The 22,384-nt window shown below is 47.5% G+C and overlaps 1 protein-coding gene across 3 annotated transcripts in view; it reads right to left on the bottom strand.

Annotated features, from left to right (window-relative positions):
- Positions 1 to 21,738, bottom strand: part of MED12L (mediator complex subunit 12L) — a gene marked incomplete at both ends in the record, with an annotated part of 383,094 nt that extends 361,356 nt beyond the window's left edge. For all 3 annotated transcript variants that reach the window (XM_080695435.1, XM_080695436.1, XM_080695437.1), the window contains one exon: positions 21,640 to 21,738. In XM_080695435.1, the coding sequence (XP_080551561.1) occupies positions 21,640 to 21,738 (99 nt within the window). The remainder of the gene's footprint in view (positions 1 to 21,639) is intronic.
- Positions 21,739 to 22,384: the final 646 nt, after the last annotated feature.

Genomic DNA, 22,384 nt, shown 5'->3' with positions numbered 1-22,384 from the left:
ACTATCTACTAACATCACACTGTGTGGATCTGTATTAAAAATAAGTAAATAAAACCTAAGCAATGTCAATATTAGCCTTCCCTGCAGGGCTCAGGTGAAAGACGAATTGCTCAGGGACCTGGTCTTGTAGATCCTACACACCTTTATGTAAACTAACATCTTGACAAAAACCCCAATAGCGCTGCAGACACTGATGTTCCCATTAGTTCTCTACTCCTGCCAAGGCCTTAAATGGCCCTGATCTCAACAACCTCCCGAGAGGAATCCACGAATGAAACGACTGGAAAAGGAGCAAATCCCACCAAATTTTAATTGACAACGGGGTGGCATTGGCATAGCTGAGCTTCAGTGGTGCGTTGGGTGTGGGCTGAAGGCTCTGTTGATTCTTGCTAAGAAAATACCTTGGCATATTCAGACAGACTCTGAAAAAATGCCTGCAGAAAATGCAAGGTGCTGGGTGTCCCATAGAAGTCCAGCCCCCAGGGGTTCTCAAAGCAGAGGACCTAGCCGGCGTGGTGGCGCACGCTTGTAATCCCTGCGCTTGGGAGGCAGAGACAGGAGGATCACTGGTTCGGAGCCAGCCTTGCTGGCTTAAGAGCCCCTGTTTCCAAATAAGAATATAAAATAGTTCTGGGAGTGTAGCCCGGAGGTAGAAGGGCTTCCAGGAACCTCAGTACCACCGAAAAAAAAAAAAAAAAAAAAAGCAGAGGACCTGTAAGGAAGCTGAAGCTATCGCTCCCCTTGGGTCTCCTATCCAGTGCCCCAGGGCCAAGCTCAGCCTTCCTCTGGCTGTACCCCTTCTCCCTCCACAGTTTTAACCCTCTCCCTTTCTCCATTCCTGCACCAGCCTTCTACTGTCCTAACACCTATGCACAGATTCAATACCCTCTTGATTACTAAAATATTGGTAATTCCTCCCAACACGGCACCCAATGCCCCATCTTTGCATTCAAAACTTTTGCACCAGCTGGGCACGGTGGTGTACACTTGAAATCCCAGCATTCAGTAGGCTGAGACCGGAGGATCGTGGTTCTCCGACAGCCTCAGCTACTTAGTGAGGCCCTTTGCAACTCAGTGAGACCCTGTTTCAAAATAAAGAATAAAAAATAGGGCAGGGGGTGTAGCTTGGAGGTTGAATGTCCCTGAGTTCCATCCCTAGACCCGCAAAAAAAAAAAAAAAAAGGACTTCTCTGATAGCCTTCTCCTCTCACATGGCTACCTGGAAGACACCTTTCTGAAGACTGGAGAAGGTTCCCACACTCATCTGTTCCCTTTCTATGCTTTTTGTTTTGTTTTGTTTTGTTTTTGGTGGTACTCAGGATAGAACCCAGGGACGTTTTACTTCCGAGCTACACCCACAGCCCTATTTTTTTATTCTTTATTTTAAAACAGTGTCTCACTGAGTTGCAAAGGGCCTCGCTAAGTAGCTGAGGCTGTCCTCGAACCGCGATCCTCCTGTCTCAGCCTCACAAATGCTGGGATTACAAGCATGAGCCACCATGCCCGGCTTCGATGGCTTTGCAGACTGATGTCTTTCCACCCAAAGTTCTCAAGAGCAGGAACCAACCATGTCTCGCCCATCCTGAAGTCCCCTTCCCAGTACCAGGTCTCAACATAGCAGGTTTCTAATGACTATGTGCAGAATATAAGCACTGCCCAGTTAGCAGATGTGGCCGACAAATGCTCCTGCCTTCCTCCAAGCCCCAGCCCTTCCCGCCGCCTCCGAGCGGAGGACAAAGGTGACATGGTCCCTGCCCCGTGGAACTTACGCTGGCTAGGGGGATGAAACAGAAAACAAATAAAGCAAACACAAACTGGGTTGAAGGCTGAGGAGTAATCCCTTAACGTAATTTTGTGGACATCAAGGGAATAAAACAAACGAGGCAGCAGGGTGCAGACATTCAAAGGTCCTGACCAGACAACTGCTCAGCAGATCTAGAAAACTATGTGGCAGAACTCGAGGCTGCGGCCGCCCCCAGTGTCAACGGTCCCTTGGACAGCTGATCCACCAGGGGTCCAGGAAGCCCGACCCTGGACAACTGCGTCCTCAGCATCGCCCACCTCCGCCATCTCTGCACACTCTCAAAGGGGAATCGCAGCCATGACGCCCATCTTCTGTGAGCACATCACACCCAAATCCAGATTCTTGGCTTCCACTAACAGACAATCTGAACCCTCCAGAGGCTTCTCCACCTGGAAACATTCAGAAATAAACTCACCCTCTCTACCCATTTCCACCCTTCCCCTCCCTTTCCTAGTCACGGTACTTTATATTTCATTACTGGGGATGAAACCCAGGAACATTCTACCTCCAAGCTACACTCCCAGCCTTTTTTTTTTTTTTTTTTTTTTGGTGGTATTGGGGTTCCTGGAAACCCTTCTACCTCCGGGCTACACTCCCAGATTTTTATTTGGAAACAGGGTCTCTTAAGCCAGCCTTGAACCTGCGTGATCCTCCTGTCTCCACCTCCCAAGCCTGGGGATTACAAGCGTGTGTCCACACACCCAGCTCCCACCCCTATTTTTTTAATTTTTTGAATACTTTTCTTTTTTGGGGGGTGGGGGGCTGGCGGTGGAACTTAGGGGCTTTCTACCTCCAGGCTATCTCCCAGACCTATTATTTTATGCTTTATTTGGAAACAAGGCCTCACTAAGTTTCTGAGAGCCTCACTAAATAGCTGATGCTCTTCAAACTTGTTCAATCCTCCTATCTAAGTACTGGGATTATAAGCCTGTGCCACCCTGCCTGTCTTTTCAGTTTGTTTGTTTGTTTGTTTGTTTGTTTTTAAGTACTAGGGATGGAACCCAGGGGCATTCTACCTCTGAGCTACACTCCCAGCCCTATTTTTTTGTCTTCTTTTTCTTGGGGGGGAATGGCTGTGGGGATGGAACCCAGGGGCATTCCACCTCTGAGCTACACCCTCTGCCCTATTTTGTTTATTCTTTATTTTGAAACAGGGTCTCACTAAATTGCAGAGGGCCTCACTAAGTAGCTGAGGCAGTCCTCGAACCACGATCCTCTGGTCTCAGACTCCCGAATGCTGGGATCACAAGTGTGTGCCACCAAGCCTGGTGTCATCTTTTTGTTTTTTAAGCAAGGTCTCACTGAGTTGCAAAGGGCCTTGCTAAGTAGCTGAGGCTGTCCATGAACAAAGATCCTCCAGTGTCAGACTCCCAAATGCTGGGATTACAAGAGTACGTCGCCACCCCTGGCATCGCTGTATTAATTTATATTAGTAATTTCCCACCCTTGGGCGGAAAAATTAAATTCTTTTGTTCTGGGACAACAAAGTCTAGAAACCATCATTTTTCTGCCTGTCCAACAGTCTAAACTAAGCCAGCAGTCATCTAGGCCTGAGACCTCTGGGTTCTTGAGAAGTGCTTATCTGTGCGAGGTCATATTTTCTTCATGTTTTTCAACCAAAACAAAACTTTACAAAAGAATGAATACAGAACCAGAAACAAAAGTCCAGACATTCAAGAGACTGTCCTGGAATAGAAGAGAGGATTCAAGAATGAGTCATACATCTACAGCCATCTGACTCAGAAAAGAGAGCCCCTTCAACAAATGGTGCTGGGAAGACTGGACAGCCACCTAGAGAAGCCTGAAACTAGACCCCTGCCTCTCACCCTGCACATCAGTCACTAGAGAAAACACTTCAAGATACTGGTATAGAACAGGGCATGGTGGCACATGCCTGTAATCCCAGTACTCAGGAGGCTAGGACAGGGGGATCACAGGTTTGAGGACAGCCTCAGCAACGTAAGGCCCTCTAGCAACTTAGTGCAATCCTGTTTCCAAATAAAAAGTAGGACTAGAGCCGGGCGTGGTGGTGCACACTTGTAATCCCAGCATTCGGGAGGCTGGGACTGGAGGATCTCGCCGCAGACAGCCTCAGTTACTTAGTGAGGCCCTCTGCAACTTAGTGAGACCCTGTTTCAAAATAAAGAATAAAATAGCTAGCCGGGCGTGGTGGCCTACACTTGTACTCCCCACGCTTGGGAGGCTGAGACAGGAGGATCGCACAGGTTCAAAGCCAGCCTCAGCTACTTAGTGAGACTCTCAGCAACTTAGTGAGACCCTGTTTCCAAATAAAAATGTAAAATAGGTCTGGGAGTATAGCCCGGAGGTAGAAAGCCTCTGGGTTCCACCCCCAGTACCACCAAAAAAATAAAGAAAGAAAGAATGAATAAAAAATAGGGCAGGGGGTGTAGCTCGAAGGTCAAATGCCTCTGTGTTCCATACCCAGACCCGCAAAAAAAAAAAAAAAAAGTAAGACTGGGGGTTTAGCTCAGAGAAGGAACACCCTTGGGTTCAATCCCTAGTACTAAATATATAATAATTTATATTATATATATTTAGATATATATTTGGTATAGGCAAAACTTTTCAAAATAGGAAACAGGGACGAGATCAGGAAATAATAGCACAGACTGACAAATGAGAGCAGTATATCACATTACAATCTTCTGCACTAGCCAGGCGTGGTGGCGCACGCTTGTAATCCCAGCATTTGGGAGGCTGAGACAGAAGGATCACGGTTAAAGGACAGCCTCAGCTACTTAGTGAATCCCTCTGCAACTTAGTGAGACCCTGTTTCAAAATAAAGAATAAAAAAAAATAGGGCTGGGGGTGTAGTTCGGAGGTCAAATGCCCCTGGGTTCCATCCCCAGCATCACAAAAAAAGGGAAAAAAGGAAAAAAAAATCAACAGAAAAAGCTAACAGAAGAGAAACACTTTGCCAACTAGCTACTCATTTTTCAAGGATTAATATCTAGAACCCTCAAAAGTTTTACACCAAAAGAATATATAACCCAATCAACAAATAAACTGAACAGGCACTTCTCCAAAGAATCAGAAATGGCCAATAAGCCAGGCATGGTGGCGCACACTCATAATCCCCGCGCTTGGGAGGCTGAGACAGGAGGATCGCAAAGGTTCAAAGCCAGCCTCACTACTTAGTGAGGCTCTCGGCAACTTAGTGAGACCCTGTTTCCAAATAAAATATAAAATAGGTCTGGGTGTATAGCCCGGAGGTAGAAAGCCTCTGGGTTCACCCCAGTACCACCAAAAAAAAAAAAAAAAAAAAAAAAAAAAGAAAAGGAAAAAAAAAAGGAAATGGCCTTAAATAAATGCATAAGGGAAAAAATGTTCAACCTTTTCAGCTATCAGGGAGGTGCAAATCAAAACTACAATGGGAGCACATCTCACCTCAGTCAGATGGCTATTATCAAGAAAATTAAAAATAAATGCTGGCAAGGATGCAAGAAAAAGGAACCCTTCGCCGCCGGGTGTGGTGGCGCATGCTTGTAATTCCAGCATTTGGGAGGCTGAGACAGGAGGATCTCGGTTCAAGGCTAGCCTCAGCTCCTACTTATTGAGGCCCTTTGAAACTCAGTGACGGCCTTGCCTCATGGGAGGCCCTGATCCTGGCCTCGCTGGCGCCCGCACCAGCTTAACCCCTTGGCTGGCTCCGATCCCAACCTCAGAGGCCCCAGCACCAGCCTTGCCTCACGGCAGGCTCCAATCCCGGCCTCGCTGACTCTGGTACTGGCCTAACCCCTCGGCAGGCTCATATCCCAGCCTCGGGGGCCCCAGCACTGGCCTTGCCTCATGGCAGGCTCCGATCCCGGCCTTGCTGGCCCGGCACCGGCCTAATGCCTTGGCAGGATCTAATCCCGGCCTCGGAGGCCTCCTATAAGGCAAGGCCATTGCTGGAGCCAGGGAGGTCGGGATCAGAGTCCTCCGGGTGGCCAGGCCTCTACTGGGGACGTCAAGAGTGGGATTGGAACTTGCAATGCGGCATGTATAGAGAAATATCACAGAAAGTAAAAACCAGATGCTCCCCCTAACAAGCAAAATCTAGGAAGAAAGGGGTAACAGGAGGAGGTGCAGTTGTAGAAAGGGCCCTATAGTGAAGCAATTAAGGTGACCAATCAGAGGGGATGGGATGGGGGAGGATGGAACCTATTTAAAACTCATGAGGTATGTAAAGAAATGTATCAAAGATAATCACCAATCAAGCATGGGATCGAGGGAGGGGGAGGGAATGGATGGGGAATAGATGTGGGCTAATTGGATGATGTGTGCTTGTATATCCTCTCAAGTCTTGTACTCCAATGTGATACATGATTACAATGCACCAATTAAAAAAATTAAAAAAAGAAGAAAAAAAAAAGAAACTCAGTGAGACCCTGTTTCAAAATAAAGAATAAAAGTAGGGCTTGTGTTGTAGCTAGGAGGTAGAAAGCCCCTGGGTTTCATCCCTAGTACCACAAAAAAAAGAAAGAAAAGAAAAGAAAAAGAAAAAGGAATCCTTCGACACTGCCAATAGGAAAGTAAATTAGTACAACTTTGGAAAATAGTTATGGGGGCTCCACAGAAAAAAAAAACTAAAAATAGAACTACCATGTGATCTAGCTGTATCACTCCCGGGTATGTATACACCCAAAGGAATCCAAGTCGGCATATACAAGAGGCCACGAACTGTCCGCATCTATCACCGCGCCATTCACAAGAGCCAAGTGGTGGAAACGGACGAGATGCCCATCTATAACCATTAGCTAAGAAGGTAGCATGCACACACAGTGGAGTATTATTCAGCCATAAAGAACAAAATCACGTCATTTGCAGGAAAATGGATGGAACTGGATAGCATCATGTTAAGCAAATAAGGTAGAGCCAGAAAGACAGTATCTCTTGTCGTCTCTCACACGTGGAATCAAGGGGTCGGGGAAATGACAGGGAGATGCAAAACTCCCTAAGAGAAACTAGGGACCAGGAAAAGCAAGGGGACCGGGAAAAGAGGAGGCTGAGAGGTGCGGAGGGTGGGTCTGATCAAAGTGTACTGTGTACATGAGTAGGAATGTCATAATGAAACCTATTATCTTGCATAATTAATCATGTGCTTTCATATGTAAGTTTTAAAAAGAAATTTATAAAGATGTATAAAGCAATGCCAGCCAGTCGTTTCGTTAACTTTCTTAGCTTGAATTTTACTTATTTTTTTGCAGTATTAGGGATTGAACTTAGGCATTTTACCTCCAAGCTACACTCCCAGCCATATTTTGTATTCTTTATTTTGGAAACAGGGTCTCACTAAGTTGCAGAGGGTCTCGCTAAGTAGCTGAGACTAGCCACAAACCTACAATCCTCCTGTCTCAGCCCAAGTATGGGATTATAAGCATGCGCCACCATGCCCGACTTTGGAAAAGTTATTTTCACAAAAAATAGATTTGTAGCAGGCATGGCAGCACATGCCTGTTATGCCAGTACTTGGGAGGCTGAGATGGATAGATCACAGGTTTGCTGCCAGCCTCTGCTGCTTAGTGAGGCCCTTGGCAACTTAGCAAGACTGTTTCAAAATAAAGAATAGAAAGCTGGGTGTGGTAGCACATATTTATAATACCAGTACTTGGGAGGCTGAGACAGGAGGATAGTGTTTCACGGATAGCCTCAGCTACTTAGTGAGGCCCTTTGCAACTCACCGAGACCCTGTTCCAAAATAAAGAATAAAAAATAGGGCTGGGGGTGTAGCTCAGAGGTAGAATGCCCCTGGATTCAATCCCCAGTACCACAAAAAAAATAATAATAAATAAAAAAGATGTTTTAGCCAGGCATGGAGGCACATGCCTATAAATCCCAGTGGGAGGCTGAGACAGGAGGATCACGCAGGTTCGCAGCCAGCCTCAGCTACTTAGTGAGGATCTCAGCAACTTAGTGAGACTCTGTTTCCAAATAAAATATAAAACAGGTCTAGGAGTAAAGCCCCTGAGTTTCATCCCCAGTACCACAAGAAAAGAAAATAGGGCTGGGGTGTAGCTCAAAAGTAGAATGCCCCTGGGTTTAAACCCCAGTACCATAAAACACATTTTTAACATGAAATTGGCTTTACTGCTACTTAAATGAATACATATTTCTAAAATCACTAAGCTTTCATATCTGATACACTAAATACTAAGAAATGCAACATACTTAACCCAAAGTTCTCCAGGACCCTCAATGCTTAAGACGATCAAGGGTCCCAAAGGTAAAAGGCTCGGGAGCCGCTGGCTTCGGCTAAGGATTCTGGAGTATTCCTGTACTTACCCCCTCTCCACTCACACATCCATTCTGTCCCTTCTAGTATCCAATAATCTTTCTCTTCTCTGTTTCCTTCCCAAGATCCCCAAGCCCATAGGCCAAAACCTATCCACACTGAGTCCCAGAACATCTTGGGGATATAATTACAGATAGAATCACCCTGGATCCTAAAGGTGGGCCCTAAACCCACTGATGGGTGTCCTCTTAAAGAGACACTCAGAAGCTAGGAGTGGTGATGCACTCCTGCAATCCCAGTACTTAGAGAGGCTGAGAAAGGAGGATCACAAGTTTGCGGACAGCCTCAGCAAGTCCAAAAGACCCTCAGTTATTTAGCGAGACTCTTGCTTCAAAATTTAAAAAATAAAAAAAAGCTAGAGGTATATCTCAGAGGTAGAATGTCTCTGGGGTTCAATTCCCAGTATCTCCTTCTCCTCCAAAAAATAAAGTAAAATAAAATAAAAATAGAGAGACAGATGAACATCTGTGACACTGTAAACGTTGCTTACAGACCTGTCACTCCCCTCACCCACGTCTCCCAACCTCGGCACCCCTGACGGGTGTGGGGGTTGCCCGGTGCAGAGCAGGATGTTGGCGATTCTCCTGGCTTCCACCCACGAGATGCCAGCAAGTGGCGGCTCAGACAACCAGCTGTGGCAGCCCATGACGTTTCCAGACGCTGCCAACATCTGGAGTGCTGAGAAAGAACAAACAGCCTGACCGAAACTAGTCCTATAGATGGAGAGCTCTGGGGCCCTTACCTAGTAGAAGGGCTTCCAGGAACCCCAGTAACACCAATAATAATAATAATAATAATAATAATAATAATAATAAGTCTAGAAAGCCAGGCATGGTGGCGCAGGCTTGTAATCCCAGCATTCAGGAGGCTGAGACTGGAGGATCGCAGTTCGCAGACTGCCTCAGCTACTTAGTGAGGCCCTCTGCAACTCAGTGAGACCCGGTTTCAAAATAAAGAATAAAAAATAGAGCAGGGGGTATAGCTCGGAGGTCAAATGCCCCTGGGTTCCATCCCTAGACCCGCAAAAGAAAAAAGAAACAAAAAATAGGTCTGGAGGGTTGTAACCTAGAGGTAGAAGGCCCCTGGGTTTTATTCCCAGTACTACAAAATGATAAATAAATAAATAAATAAATAAATAAATAAATAATGTCTAAGAATGTCCAGACTTCCTTCTCAGAGAGGAAGGCAGAGGCTGGAGGTGCCTCCTTGTTCTGTTTTTTCCCTAGGTCCGGCTTTTCCCTACTCAGGCCAGAGGTCTGTCTTTCCCAGGCTGCCAGTGACCTCCTTCTTTCTTCACTGCTAAAGACTGTGGCAGCATCCATCCTGGCATGCAGCCATGCAATCTGCCAGAGACGCAGCCTCATGGCTCAACTTCAGGACCTTAATGAAGCAAAGACAGGCATCAGCAGAAACTCAGGGCGATGCCTGGGCTGCCTGCGCCCTTACTCCAGGTCTCCTCTCTGCTTTGCTGTCTCGTGCTGCCCCACACCTGTGGCCCTGCTAACCAGCTTGGCGAGACTCCTGAAACTCTTCATCCACATCCTCTCCTACCTGGAGACCCAAATCAACCTGCCTCCTAGACATGCACTTCGGTCCTCCGACTTCCTTTAGGACGTGTCACCTCCCCAGGTGATGGTCTCAGAGACCAGCTAAAAGACACTGGCCCTGTGATCCCAGTACTTGGTAGGCTGAGACAGGAGGATTTTAGGTTCAAAGCAGATCTCATCAACTTAGCAAGACCCTATTTTATTTATTTTATTGAAACTAGGGATTTAACCCAGAGGCATTCTACAGAACTCAGAGCTACACTCCCTATTTTATTTTTACTTTAAAACAGGATCTCCCTTGGTTGATGAGAATCTCATTACTTACTAAGGCTGTACTCAAACCCGTGATCCTCCTATCTCAGCCTTCCAAGTCCTGAGATTAAGGGCTTGTGCCACCACACCCAAACTGAGACCTTGTTTTAATTCCCCCCCCCCCCCATCTGGGGATGGAACCCCAAGGCATTTGACCTCCGAGCTACATCCCCTGCCCTATTTTTTTATTCTTTATTTTGAAACAGGGTCTCACTAAATTGTGGAGGGCCTCACTAAGTAGCTGAGGCTGTCCGCAAACCGTGTTGCTCCAGTCTCAGCCTACCAAATGCTGGGATTACAAGCGTGCGCCACCATGCCAGGCTCTTGTTTTAAATTTTTTAACCCTTGGTTCCATCCCTAGTACCAAAATAAGTGACAATGGCTACACCTTAAATAATCAGCCCTTTTGAGTCCCCAAGGAACTCAACAAGAACCTGGACAAAGCCAGGGTTGGCGCACACTTGTCATCCCAGCATTCAGGAGTCTGAGACAGGAGGATCGCAGTTCAGACAGCCTCAGCTACTACTTAGTGAGGCCCTTTGCAACTCAGTGAGACCCTGTTTCAAAATAAAGAATAGGGCCAGGCATGGTGGCACACACTTATAATCCCCGCGCTTGGGAGGCTGAGACAGGAAGATCGCACAGGTTCGAAGCCAGCCTCAGCTACTTAGTGAGGCTCTCAGCAACTTAGTGAGACCCTGTTCCCAAATAAAATATAAGATAGGTCTGGGAGTATAGCCCGGAGGTAGAAAGCCTCTGGGTTCCACCCCCAGTACCACCACCAAAAAAAAAAAAAAAAAAAAAAATAATAATAATAATAATAATAATAATAATAGAAAGAAAGAATAGAGCTGGGGGTGTAGCTTGGAGGTAGAATGCCCCTGGGTTCCATCCCCAGTACAGGAAAAAAAAAAAAAAAAGCAAAAACAACCTGGACCAAAAGAGTCCTTGCAAATTCCAAGAATGTTTTGGGGCCAAAGGCAGGTCTGCTCTCCTGTGCCTCAATTTAGCCAAGCATGCACTGGATGGGGCAGCGTATATTTCCGGACCCAGGAACAGAACCCTACTCCGCTATCAGCCACTTTGTTTTTTGCTTTTTGTTTTTGTTTCTGGTTTTGGGTTTTGTTTTTTTTTTGGGGGGGGGGTTTGTTTTTTTTTTTTTTTTTTTTTTTGGTGCTGGGGGTGGATCCCAGAGGCTTTCTACCTCCGGGATATACTCCCAGACCTTTTTAATATTTTATTTGGAAACAGGGTCTCACTAAGTTGCTGAGAGCTTTACTAAGTAGCTGAGGCTGGCTTCGAACCTGTGCGATCCTCCTGTCTCAGTCTCCTAAGTGCGGGGATTACAAGCGTGCGCCACCACGCCCGGCTGCTATCAGCCACTTTGGACTGACAAATAACAAGCCTATGCTGGGAACAGCTAAAGTCATTGCTCTACTTGGTGCCCAAAGGTACCCACACTTCAAACAGCCTGTTTGCCTAAATGATTCTAACACATCAAATAGCAGGCAGCAGGTAGGAATAAGGGGAGCCCCACTTACAGGTTTCTCTATGAAAAAAGACACAAACTAAAGCAATGGTTTTCAAACTTACTGTGTTTAGGAATCACCTACAGCGGTTGTTTAGAATTCAAAGCCTAGCTGGGCATGGTGGCACACACCTATAATCCCAATACTTTCAAGGTGGAAACAGGAGGACTGCAGGTTCAAGGACAGTCTCCGCAATATCACAAAACAAAAATATAAAATAGGGCTGGAGATAAAGCTCAGAGGTAGAATGCTACTGCTTCCATCCCCAGTACCATAAAATAAGTAAATTAAAAATGAAATGCAAATCCGGAGATTCCTTCCCATTAATTCTGACTGGGCAGCTCTGGGGTAAAATGGGGTGCTGTATCTGCATTTTTCATAAGCATCTTTGATGGTTCTGCTTCAAGTGTTGGGAGACCCTAAAAATGACCACTAGTGAGTCCCTCCTCCCTGATCCCCGAGCCGTGTAGCAACACTCTCCTGGGGGGCCCTGTGACCCAGTGCCTCCTACCCTGACTCAGTCCCAGGAGGCATCTGCAGCAGGAGCTAAACACTGAGATGTCCGAACCTGCCTGAACCACGGGATGCAGGGCTGCAGCAGGGCCCTGGGGCCAGGCAATTAGTCCCAGTGGGAAGCTTTCTGGAACCAAGTGTCTCCCAGCCTTCTCATCTTTAAGCTCCTCAAGCAACTGCCCAACCTGTCCTCTCTTCCCAGGCAACTCTATCCACTCAGTCCCCTTATAAGGAAACACACTCCCTTCCTTGTTCCACCTCCCCAGCTGTCTCTAAGAAGAAAATATATATTTTAATAAATAGATATTTTTTTATATAGGTATTGAGGATGAAATGCAGGGGCATTCTACCTCCAAGCAATACCCAGCCCTATTTATTTTTTATTTTGAAACAGGGTCTTACTGAGTTGTAAAGGGACTCACTAAGTAGCTGAGGCTGTCCACGAACCGTGATCCTCCTGTCTCAGCCTCCCAAATGCTGGGATTGTAAGCATCCACCACCACACCCATCCCAAATATTTATATTTTAAGGGGTTTAGATGTTCATAACAAAATAGTGACCAAAATAAAGCCAGTACTGGGACAGTTAATGGTATAAATATGAGCTGGGCATGGTGACACATACTTGTAATCACAGTACTTGGGAGGCTGTGACAGGAGGATCGTGGGTTCGCAGTCAGACTCAGCTACTTAATGAGGCCCTCCGAAACTTAGTGAGACCTTGTTTCAAAATAAAGAATGAGCAGGGCATAGTGGTGCACGCTTGTAATCACCGCATTTGGGAGGCTGAGACAGGAGGAGCGTGCAGGTTCAAAGACAGCCTCAGCTGGTTTAAGAGACTGTTTCCAAATATAATATAAAATAGGTCTGGGAGTGTAGCCTGGAGGTAGAAGGCCCCTGGGTTCCATCTCCAGTACCACCACCAAAAAGATAAAAATAAAAATAAAAACAAAATAAAGAATTAAAAATAGGGCTGGAGGTATACCTCAGAGGTAGAATGCCCTTGAGTTCTACCACCAGTACCACAAGAAAAAGGTATAAATACACACAAGTGCTCATTAAAAGAGACCTTCAGCAACTTAGCAAGACACTGTTTCAAAATAAAAAACATATAATAAAATAGGCTGGGGGAATATAGCCCAGAGGTGGAATGTCCCTGGTTTGAATCTCCAGTGCCAAAAAAAAAAAAGAGTTCTTTCTGCATTTTATTATTAATTTCTTCATGACTTTGCACAAGTGCAAGCCCAGGCCCTGGGCAGGGGAAGAAGCCTTTGAGGTGCAGGGGAGATGGGCTGCAAGGTGGGACAGTCTCTGAGCTAAGAATCCAGGACAGGAGACAGGACTGCAGGGGAGTGAGGAACAGGGACTTGGACACAATGGAGCTGCACTGGGGGAAGGAGAGGCCGGCACAGGTCCCCCTGAACAGGCAGGAGGGGAAGCACTGCTGAAGGGGTGAGAAACCACCCAGACCTCTAAGAGTATTCCATGGATGCTCTTCTAACTATAACCCTAGGCCGGGATGCTTTAACAAGGGATCAGCTGATAGCAGCTGAGCTGCACGGCTGTCTGTGACAGGCATGGTTCAACACGCTTCACCTATAGCAGCTGGTTCCATCCACCTTCCCTGCAACCCCAGGACCTAGGAACAAATATGACCACCATTCCACAGGCAAGGAATCTGAGTCAAAGGGCAGCAAGTAGCGGTCAAGACTGAAGCCAGGCCGTGCAGCTGCAGGAGCCACCGTGGAGGTGAGCAAGGAGAGTGGCAAGGCCCTGAAGAGCTTGGATGTCATCCACCAGTGATGGGAAGTCAAGGGAGGGACAGAGATTTCTCTGACCCTAAGCTCTGAGTGAACTAATAACAGACACAGCTTCCAAGACCTGCTCACCAAACCCTGGCTGAGCTGACTACGAAGCCACACCTCTCACCTTCGGCCACACACACACAAGCCTACTGCCTGGACCAAGTGGGATGGCTTCTTCTGGATCTAGGTTCTCAAAGTGAGGCTCTGGACCAGCAGCAGGTAAGTAGTATTCTCATCCCTATTCCCCAAGATCACAGGTCTCATTAAAAAGGTAAGTATAAATTCTGGGGCCCTGCCTCAGGCCTACTGAATCTGAGAGACCCAGCAACCTGGTTTGTAGCTGAGTTTGGGGTTTTGTTTTCTTGGTACTGGGGATTGAACCCAAGGGCATTCTACCTTGGAGCTACATACCCAAACCTTTTTGTGTATGTATGGGAGGTGTCGTGAGGATGGAAGCCAGGGGCATGCTACCAAGTTACACCTCCAGCCCTTTATTTATTTATTTATTTACTTATTATTTATTAATTTATTTATTGTGGTACTGGGGTTGGAACCCATGGGCATTCTATCTCCAAGCTACAATCCTATCCCTCTATTTTATCCTTTATTTTGAAACAGGGTCTCAATGAGTTGCAGAAGGCCTCACTAAGTAGCTGAAGCTGTCCACAAACCGTGACCCTCCTATCTCAGCCCCCTAAGTGGTAAGGTTACAAGTGTGTGCCACCATGTCTCACCCTTATTTTTTTTTTTTTTTCAGATTTATTTTTTCTTTTTTTGTGGTACTGGGAATGGAAGCCAGGGGCATTCTACCTCTGAGCTATACCCTCTGTCCTATTTTTTATTCTTTATTTTGAAACAGGGCCTAGCCGGGTGTGGCGGCGCACGCTTGTAATCCCCGTGCTTGGGAGGCTGAGATAGGAGGATAGCACAGGTTCGAAGCCAGCCTCAGCTACTTAGTGAGGCTCTCAGCAACTTAGTGGGACCCTGTTTCCAAATAAAATATAAAATGGGTCTGGGAGTATAGCCCGGAGGTAGCCTCTGGGTTCCACCCCCAGTACCGCCAAAAGAAAAGAAAAGAAAGAAACAGGGTCTCACTGAGTTGTAAAATGCCTCATTAAGTAGCTGAAGCTGTCTGCGAACCCAGGATCCTATCTCAGCCTCCAGAATGCTGGGATTACAAGCATGCACCACCACGCCCAGCTCTTTATTTTTATTTTTTGAAGCAGGGTTTCACTAGGTTGTCCTCTTCCTGTAATCCTCTGTCTCAGCTTCCCAAGTACTGGGATTACAGGTGTGTGCCACCACACCCAGCAGTCCTTTATTTTGAAAACAGGGTGTTGGTGCTGGCCTCAAATCCTGCCTCAGCCTCACAAATTCTGGGATTACAGATAGTGTCCAGGAGCCTGGCTAGCAGTCTGTATTTACCAAGCCCTTCAGGGGATGCGAACATGCTCTGTAGTTTGAGAACCACTTTTCTATGTTATCTACATGCAGACACCACCATATCCAATTCTCAAAGCCACACTATTTATTATCCCTGGGCAGCCGCCTACACTGCACACCCGGCAACCCTGCACCCCACAGCCCCTGACCCTGCTGGTGTCTGGAAATCTCATCACCGCTCCCCAACTAAGATTTCTAACTCATCTGATTTTCTGGACAAGTTTACTATTCTAGGCCTCTCCTATCCCAAGGAAAACCCTCTCCATCTCTAGGGTTTCGTTTCACTTTCGGTCTCATAAACTCAAGGGAGATGCAAAGGACCCTTTCAGCATTGACTGACACCTGTCACCAGACGTCCTTCTTCGTTTGTTTATCCCACAGGCAATCAAGTATTTGTGCTCTCCGCATTCCAAGAACGAACCGCACCAGGTGTCAGGTCCTTCCCGATAACTTGCCCCTGTCCTCATGAAAGTGCCCCATTAGTGGGAAGAGACGAGATGCAAATAAATATGTGACTACAAATAGTACACCAGAAAGGCCTGCGGAGGTCAGGACAAGGGTGACAATGAGGAGGGCGGCCTGGGTGGTAACTCATGGCGGCAAATACCCAAGCGCCCCACCTGTGTCCGACTCTACCTTCTTTACAGGTATCGTCCACCTCCATTTTCCAAGAGCCGTGTGGGGTAAATAGAACTCTCACCCTCACTCTACTAGGGAATAGAGAGGATGCAGAACGTGGAAACAGCAGGGGCTGAGGGTGTGGCTCCGTGGAGAGCATGGGGGAGACCATGGGCTCCATCTCCCGCGCGCAGGCATGGGAAAAGCTCCAAAAGCAAGGAGTGGAAGAGAAGGCTGCGGGCGGGGAGGCCAGGAGCCCCGGGGCAGCGGAAAGCAGCCCGAACCCAGAAAGGAAGCGGCGCACGTCCGTACAGTTGGGGAGCATCAACTGGATTGGCTGGAAATATATCTTGTAATTAGATCCAGCAAGACGGCTGCCGTACATCTGATGCTGAGGTATGGATGAGGTGTAAGGGGAAAGGAGGAATCAGAAAGGCTTTTACTTTTCCCGACTCCCTGTTTTAAAGGCTTCGGGTCCATTTGCTTCCCCAGGGCAAAGCTGATCCTGATGGGAGGCTGATGCACACAGCCAGCTCGAGCATCGTCAGTGGACGAAACAAGTTAAAGCTTCCAGCTCTTCCCTCCAAAACTTTTTTTTCAGAACTGAGGACGGAACTTAAAGGGATTCTACCTTGGAGCTATACCCTAGCCCTATTTTTTGTTCTGTTTATTTATTTATTGGTGGTACTGGGGGTGGAACCCAAAGGCTTTCTACCTCCGGTATTTTTGTTCTGTTTATTTATTTATTGGTGGTACTGGGGGTGGAACCCAAAGGCTTTCTACCTCCGGGCTCTACTCCCAGACCTATTTTATATTTTATTTGAAAACAGGGTCTCACCAAGTTGCTGAGAGCCTCACTCAGTAGCTGAGGCTGGCTTTGAACCTGTGCGATCCTCCTGTCTCAGCCTCCCAAGCGCGGGGATTATAAGTGTGCGCCACCACACCTGGCTTTTTGTTCTTTATTTTGAAATATAATCTCACTAAGTGGCAGAGGGCCTCGCTAATTGCTGAGGCTGTCCTCAAACCTGTGATCCTCCTGTCTCAGCCTCCCAAGCACTGGGATTACAGGCGTGTGCCACCATGCTTGGCCCTCCGATCCTTCTGTACAAGGAAGTCCTCAGTGGCTGGTTCCACCCTCTCCCCTGGGAGCCATTTTCCAGAACACTAGTATCACTGATTAATGCAGTAAAAATTACATATGCATTGACAAATAGATAGCTTTTATTAGTTTTTTCCCCAAAATACGCAAATGTGAAAAAAAGTCTGCACAAACTTTCACATTTTTTTCTCAAGAGCACAATTAAACTAGTTTGTAAATGAGAAGTTATGCAACTTTCCCAACAGCAAAGATACTAAACTAGAATCCAAATCCAGACCTGCCCAACTTAGAAGCCCCACCATTCCTACTCTTCTAGGGATTAAACCCGGGGGCACTGTACCTCCCGGCTGTATCATCAGTCCTATTTTATTCTTTTATTTTGAAACAGGACCTTGCTAAATTGCTGAGGCTGGTCTCAAAACGGCAATCCTTCAACCTCAGCCTCTGAAGTACCAGGATTACAGGCATACACGGCCACACCCAGCAGCCTACATTTTTTAAATTTTATTTATGGTCCCAGGGGCATTCTACTTGAGCAACACCCCTAGCCCATTTTTAACTCTTTATTTTAAAACAGGGTCTCACTGAATTACAAAGGACCTCACTAAGTTGCTGAAGCTGTCCTCGAACCGAGATCCTCCAGTCTCAGCCTCCCAAATGATGGGATTACAAGCAAGGACCACAGGCCTGGAGCAATTCTTCCTCCTTTAAGTCAATATTTCACATCATGTGGTATGCAAATCTCTGTTGAACTGCACTGAAGTTTTAGCAGTGGTGAACCTTTTAAATCATCACTAATTGCTGGGCGTGGTGGTGCACGCTTGTAATCCCAGCATTCGGGAGGCTGAGACTGGAGGATCGCGGTTCGAGGACAGCCTCAGCTACTTAGTGAGACCCTCCACAACTCAGTGAGACCATGTTTCAAAATAGAGCAGGGGGTGTAGCTCAGAGTTTGAATGCCCCTGGGTTCCATCCCCAGAGTCTACATAATTTGTGTGTATATATGGCATGTATGTAACAGCATAAGAAAAAGCATGGTTGGACATGGAGGTGCACACCTGTAATCCTAGTACTTGGAAAGCTGAGACAGGAGGCTTGCAGGCTCAAAACCAGCCTCAGCAATTTAGCAAGGCCCTTTGCAACTTAAAAGATTCTGTTTCAAAATGAAAAGTAAAATAGAGATGAGGGTGTAGGCTGGTTCAATCGACAGCACTACACACACACACACATGCACACACACACACGCACACATACGCACACACACACAGTATAAATGATTTGGTGCAAACTTTACTTACACACATACATACTAAAACAAATTCATGATATCATGTGTATTACTGCCTAGGAAACAAGAAAAAAAAATTGTTTTAAGTTAATGCCAGCTGGGCGTGGTGGTTCACACTTAAAATCCCAGCATTTAGGAGGCTGAAACTGAAGGGCTGTGGTTCTGGGACAGCCTCAGCTACTTAAGTGAGGCCCTCCCGCAACTTAGTGAGACTGTTTCAAAATAAAGAATAAAAAAGAGGGCTAAGGGTATAGCTCGGAAGTAGAATGCCCCTGGATTCCATCCTCAGTACAAAAAAAAAAAAAAATTAATGTCAAGAAAACATTAAGATTGAGAGGCTAAACCAGGTATGGTCATGCATGCTTACAATCCCAGCACTTGGGAGACTGAGACAGGAGGATCGAGGTTTGGGGCCAGCCTCAGCTACTTAGTGAGGCCCTTTGCAACTCAGTGAGACTGTTTCAAAATAAAGAATAAAGATAGGGCTGGGGGTGTGGGTTAGAAGTACAATGTCCCTGGGTTCCATCTCCAGTACCACAAAAAGAGAAAAAAAGAAAATCCCAGTACATGGGAGGTTGGTATGTAGCTCAGAGGTAAAGTGCCTCTGGGTTCAATCCCTGGTACCACTAAAAAAAGAACAGGTGGTACTTACTAGGACAGAAATTTTGGAAACTGCTCACCAACCTTCCAAGAACAGTCAAACCACCTGTTCTATAATGTGCTCAAATTGTAACTACAGCCACACAGAACTCCCTGTGGGAAAGAGATAAAATATTAGTTGCCTTGGGCAAAAGGGAGTCACATCAGAACAACATAACTTAGCATAAAGCCTCCTTCATGCAATATAGTCTGAAACATATATACCTGATTGGTAATTCCACAGCTGCTTATCCACCACACCTTCAACAGGTCAGTTAAGTTTTCCTGGGCTTCAGTTTCACTTTGTGAGAAGCAAATTATTTAAAGTAGCCTCTAAGGTCACCTCCGGTTTTGGAATTCCATAAAATGACCCCTAAAATTCAAAACTCTCCTTTCCAGAATCAGAGGACTTAATCCCCAAATGAGTGTCATCCTAAAAAGTAACGCTAAAGCCAGGTGTGGTGGCACATGCCTGTAATCCCAGTACTTAGAAGGGTGAGACAGGAGGATCACAGGTTTGAGGACAGCCTCAGCAAGGAGTGAGACTCTTATCAACCTAGGGAGATCCTGTTTCCAAATAAGAAATAAAGCCGGGCGTGGTGGGACAGGTTTGTAATCCCAGCGCTTAGGAGTCTGAGACAGGAGGTCCGCACAGGTTCGAAGCCATCCTCAGCTACTTAGTGAGGCTCTCAGCCAAGACCCTGTTTCCAAATAAAGTATAGAGTAGGTCTTAGAGTATAGCCCGGAGGTAGACAAGCCCCTGAATTCTACCCCCAGAAGAAAGAAAGAAAGAAAGAAAGAAAGAAAGAAAGAAAGAAAGAAAGAAAGAAAGAAAATCAGGTTGGGGGTATAGCTTGAGGGTAGAATGACTCTGGGTCCAAACCCCAGTACCAAAAAAAAAAAAAAAAAAAAGTAAATGCTAAGAAGCCCACATAATACCCAAAGCTGCCATCCCATAGCTGGGGTACAGCCAGCCATCAAGTGCGCCATCCCGAGAAAAAGATGCACTAAGGTATTATGAGATGATAAAGATCAACCGAACGAAGCCAGGCATGGCAAAGCACACCTGCAACCCCAGTACTTGGGAGGCTGAGACAAGAGGATTGCAGGTTCACCGCCAGCCTCAGCAACTTAGTAAGGCCCTTTGCAACTTAGTGAGACCCTGTTTCAAAAATAAATAAATAAATAAATAAAAATAAAGCTGGGAGTATAGCTCAAAGGTAGAACGCCTCTGGATTCAATTCCCAGTACCACAAAAATAAAAAAGAAAGAAAAAGGTCAACCAATGAATGCCACTGGTCCCTCCAGTGATTTTTTTTTAAGTTAACTTTCATTACACTCGGTTCTTAGAATCCTCTGTTTTTTCCAGTCTTTAATTAACTTCCTCTTAGTCAAGGTAGCAGGGTGAGGAAGTGGGTGGGGTAGAAATCCGCAAGAATCTCATCAAACTCCTGTTTTCCAGTTAAGCTTTTGGATGGGAACCACCTGTAAAACCTTTCCAGCTCCAATCTGATAACTGCACTTCTACTCAAATCTAATGTGCTAGGTCTCTAAAAGTTATTGCCCCTCGTTTTGCAAGCACAGTATTACCCAAACATTGTGGCCAGAACTAGCATTTGCCCTCCCGGTATTGAAAGAAATAGATACATTTATCAAAACCAAAGTCTTCCTGAAAACACCTCCCTGCTTTATTTACAAAACACTTTCCCAGGGAAATCAGTGGGCCCATAAACTTTTAATAGAAGGCTTTTAGAGTCACAGAAAGATTAAGTTTTGATACATGGCCACTTAGCTATAAGAAAATAGAAGATGGGTGGGTTGCAGCTGGCAAACTCTAAAAACACAGCTGGGTAGCAGGTGATAAGGGGGGAGGAGAAAAAAAAAAAGGCAGGTCCCTGGGCAAATTGTGTAGCCAAGGGTGATCATTATTATAACTGGAAATTTGTTACATAATTACTTGTTAACTCCAGACAAACATATACATAGCTACAAAATGCCATGGTTACCCTAGCCGCTCAAGCTACTGCACCTGGTGAAAAGAGTCAAGGTTTCTCCAATTAATTTCATTCAAAGAAATAAGCAATCCTGGGACCTGTTCCCTTCCAAGGTAACTCGCCGGCTTCTACATGTACAAAACAGCCTCCTGCAATTCAGTCAATTGCCTAGGGGGGGGTCAAAAAAGCAGGATTTCCCCCTTAATGTTGACATTTAAAGGGGCGAGGGGATGCGGAGGTACCGCTCACAGGACTAATGATCACCTCAATATATACGACTTCCTTTCCCAACTGGAAAATTTGAGAAGGGTCCCTCCCCCATCCGTCCCTGCTCGGCTGGCGCAAAACGCAAGACCTCCGTATCGGATGCACCGCATTCCAACATTTTTCAAAAAGTTTACGGGGATTTACCAAAGCGGCGAGGAGAAAAATAAAGCAGGCAGAAGCCGGGGAAAGCCAGCCGGAGGGTTTCGGCTGAGAACAAGCCGGCGAAGCGGCCGGCAGCGCAGTGCAAGGCCCGAGAACCGGGAAGCGACCCGGCACCCGGAGAGCGAGCGCCCCGGTGGAGCGCGGGGGATGACAGCCGCTGGCTCTCGGCGGCCGGGGGCCCCCCAGCCCCCAGCCCGGCCCCCGCCTCCGATCCCCCTCCCTGACCCTTCCCCCGCAGCGCCGGCGATGCCCGCTGGGCCAACTTGGCCCCGGGTCAGCGCTGCAGAGCGCGGCCCGGCAGCTGCGGAGGCCGCGGGCGCCTTACCTCCTTCTGCTTGGGGTCCTGCGGGTAGACATCGGGTGGCCCGAGCCGGGGGCGCTTCAGCGGTCTCTGCTCATAGCTGAGAAGCCCGAAGGCGGCCATGATCTCTCATGTTAACCGGCGAAATGAATGAGAGTTGGAGCTGGAGCAGCTGCCTCTGAGCACCAGGGAGCAGCACTTTGCAGACTCCCGCTCTCCCCCTCCTCTCTCGCTCGCTCGCTCGCTCGCTGGCTGTGGCGCTGCAGGCACGAATAAAGCAGGTTGGATGCTGCCGCTGCCCGGCACGCAGACGCGCACGGGTGCGGGCAGCCTCCGGCGGGCACCCGGCTGCGCGCGGGCCGCGGGACGCCGGCTCGGGTGGCGGCGGCGGCGGCGGCGGCGGGACTGGAGGTCGGCCCGGGTCCTCCGCGACGTCGGCCTCCCGCCGCCCCCCACCCGTCCCCGAGGGGGAGGAGCAGCTGATAGGAACGTGTGAATTTTTTCACCAATGGACCCAAACCCACCGCAGCTGGGCGCTAGATGTGGGTGGGGGAGGGGCGCGCGGGGGGAAAAAAACTTTTCTTGGCGCCCAGGCGGGTGGCTCCGGGGCTCGCCCCGGGCGGGGGCGACCCTCCTCCACCGGGGGAGGCTGCGGGGCGGCCCGCTCCCGCCCCTCTTTGCCCAGCGGGGACCCTTCCCCGCCGCCGCGCGCCCGGCAGACCCCGCCACCTGGGCGCAGCCGGGGCCGGGGCGGGGGGAGGGCGCCCCG

The sequence above is a fragment of the Muscardinus avellanarius genome (assembly GCF_963383645.1).
Source record: "Muscardinus avellanarius genome assembly, chromosome: 5".
In the NCBI taxonomy this organism is placed as follows: domain Eukaryota; kingdom Metazoa; phylum Chordata; class Mammalia; order Rodentia; family Gliridae; genus Muscardinus; species Muscardinus avellanarius.
Note: the sequence above shows the minus strand (reverse complement) of the source record. Positions and strands in the feature narration are given on the sequence as shown.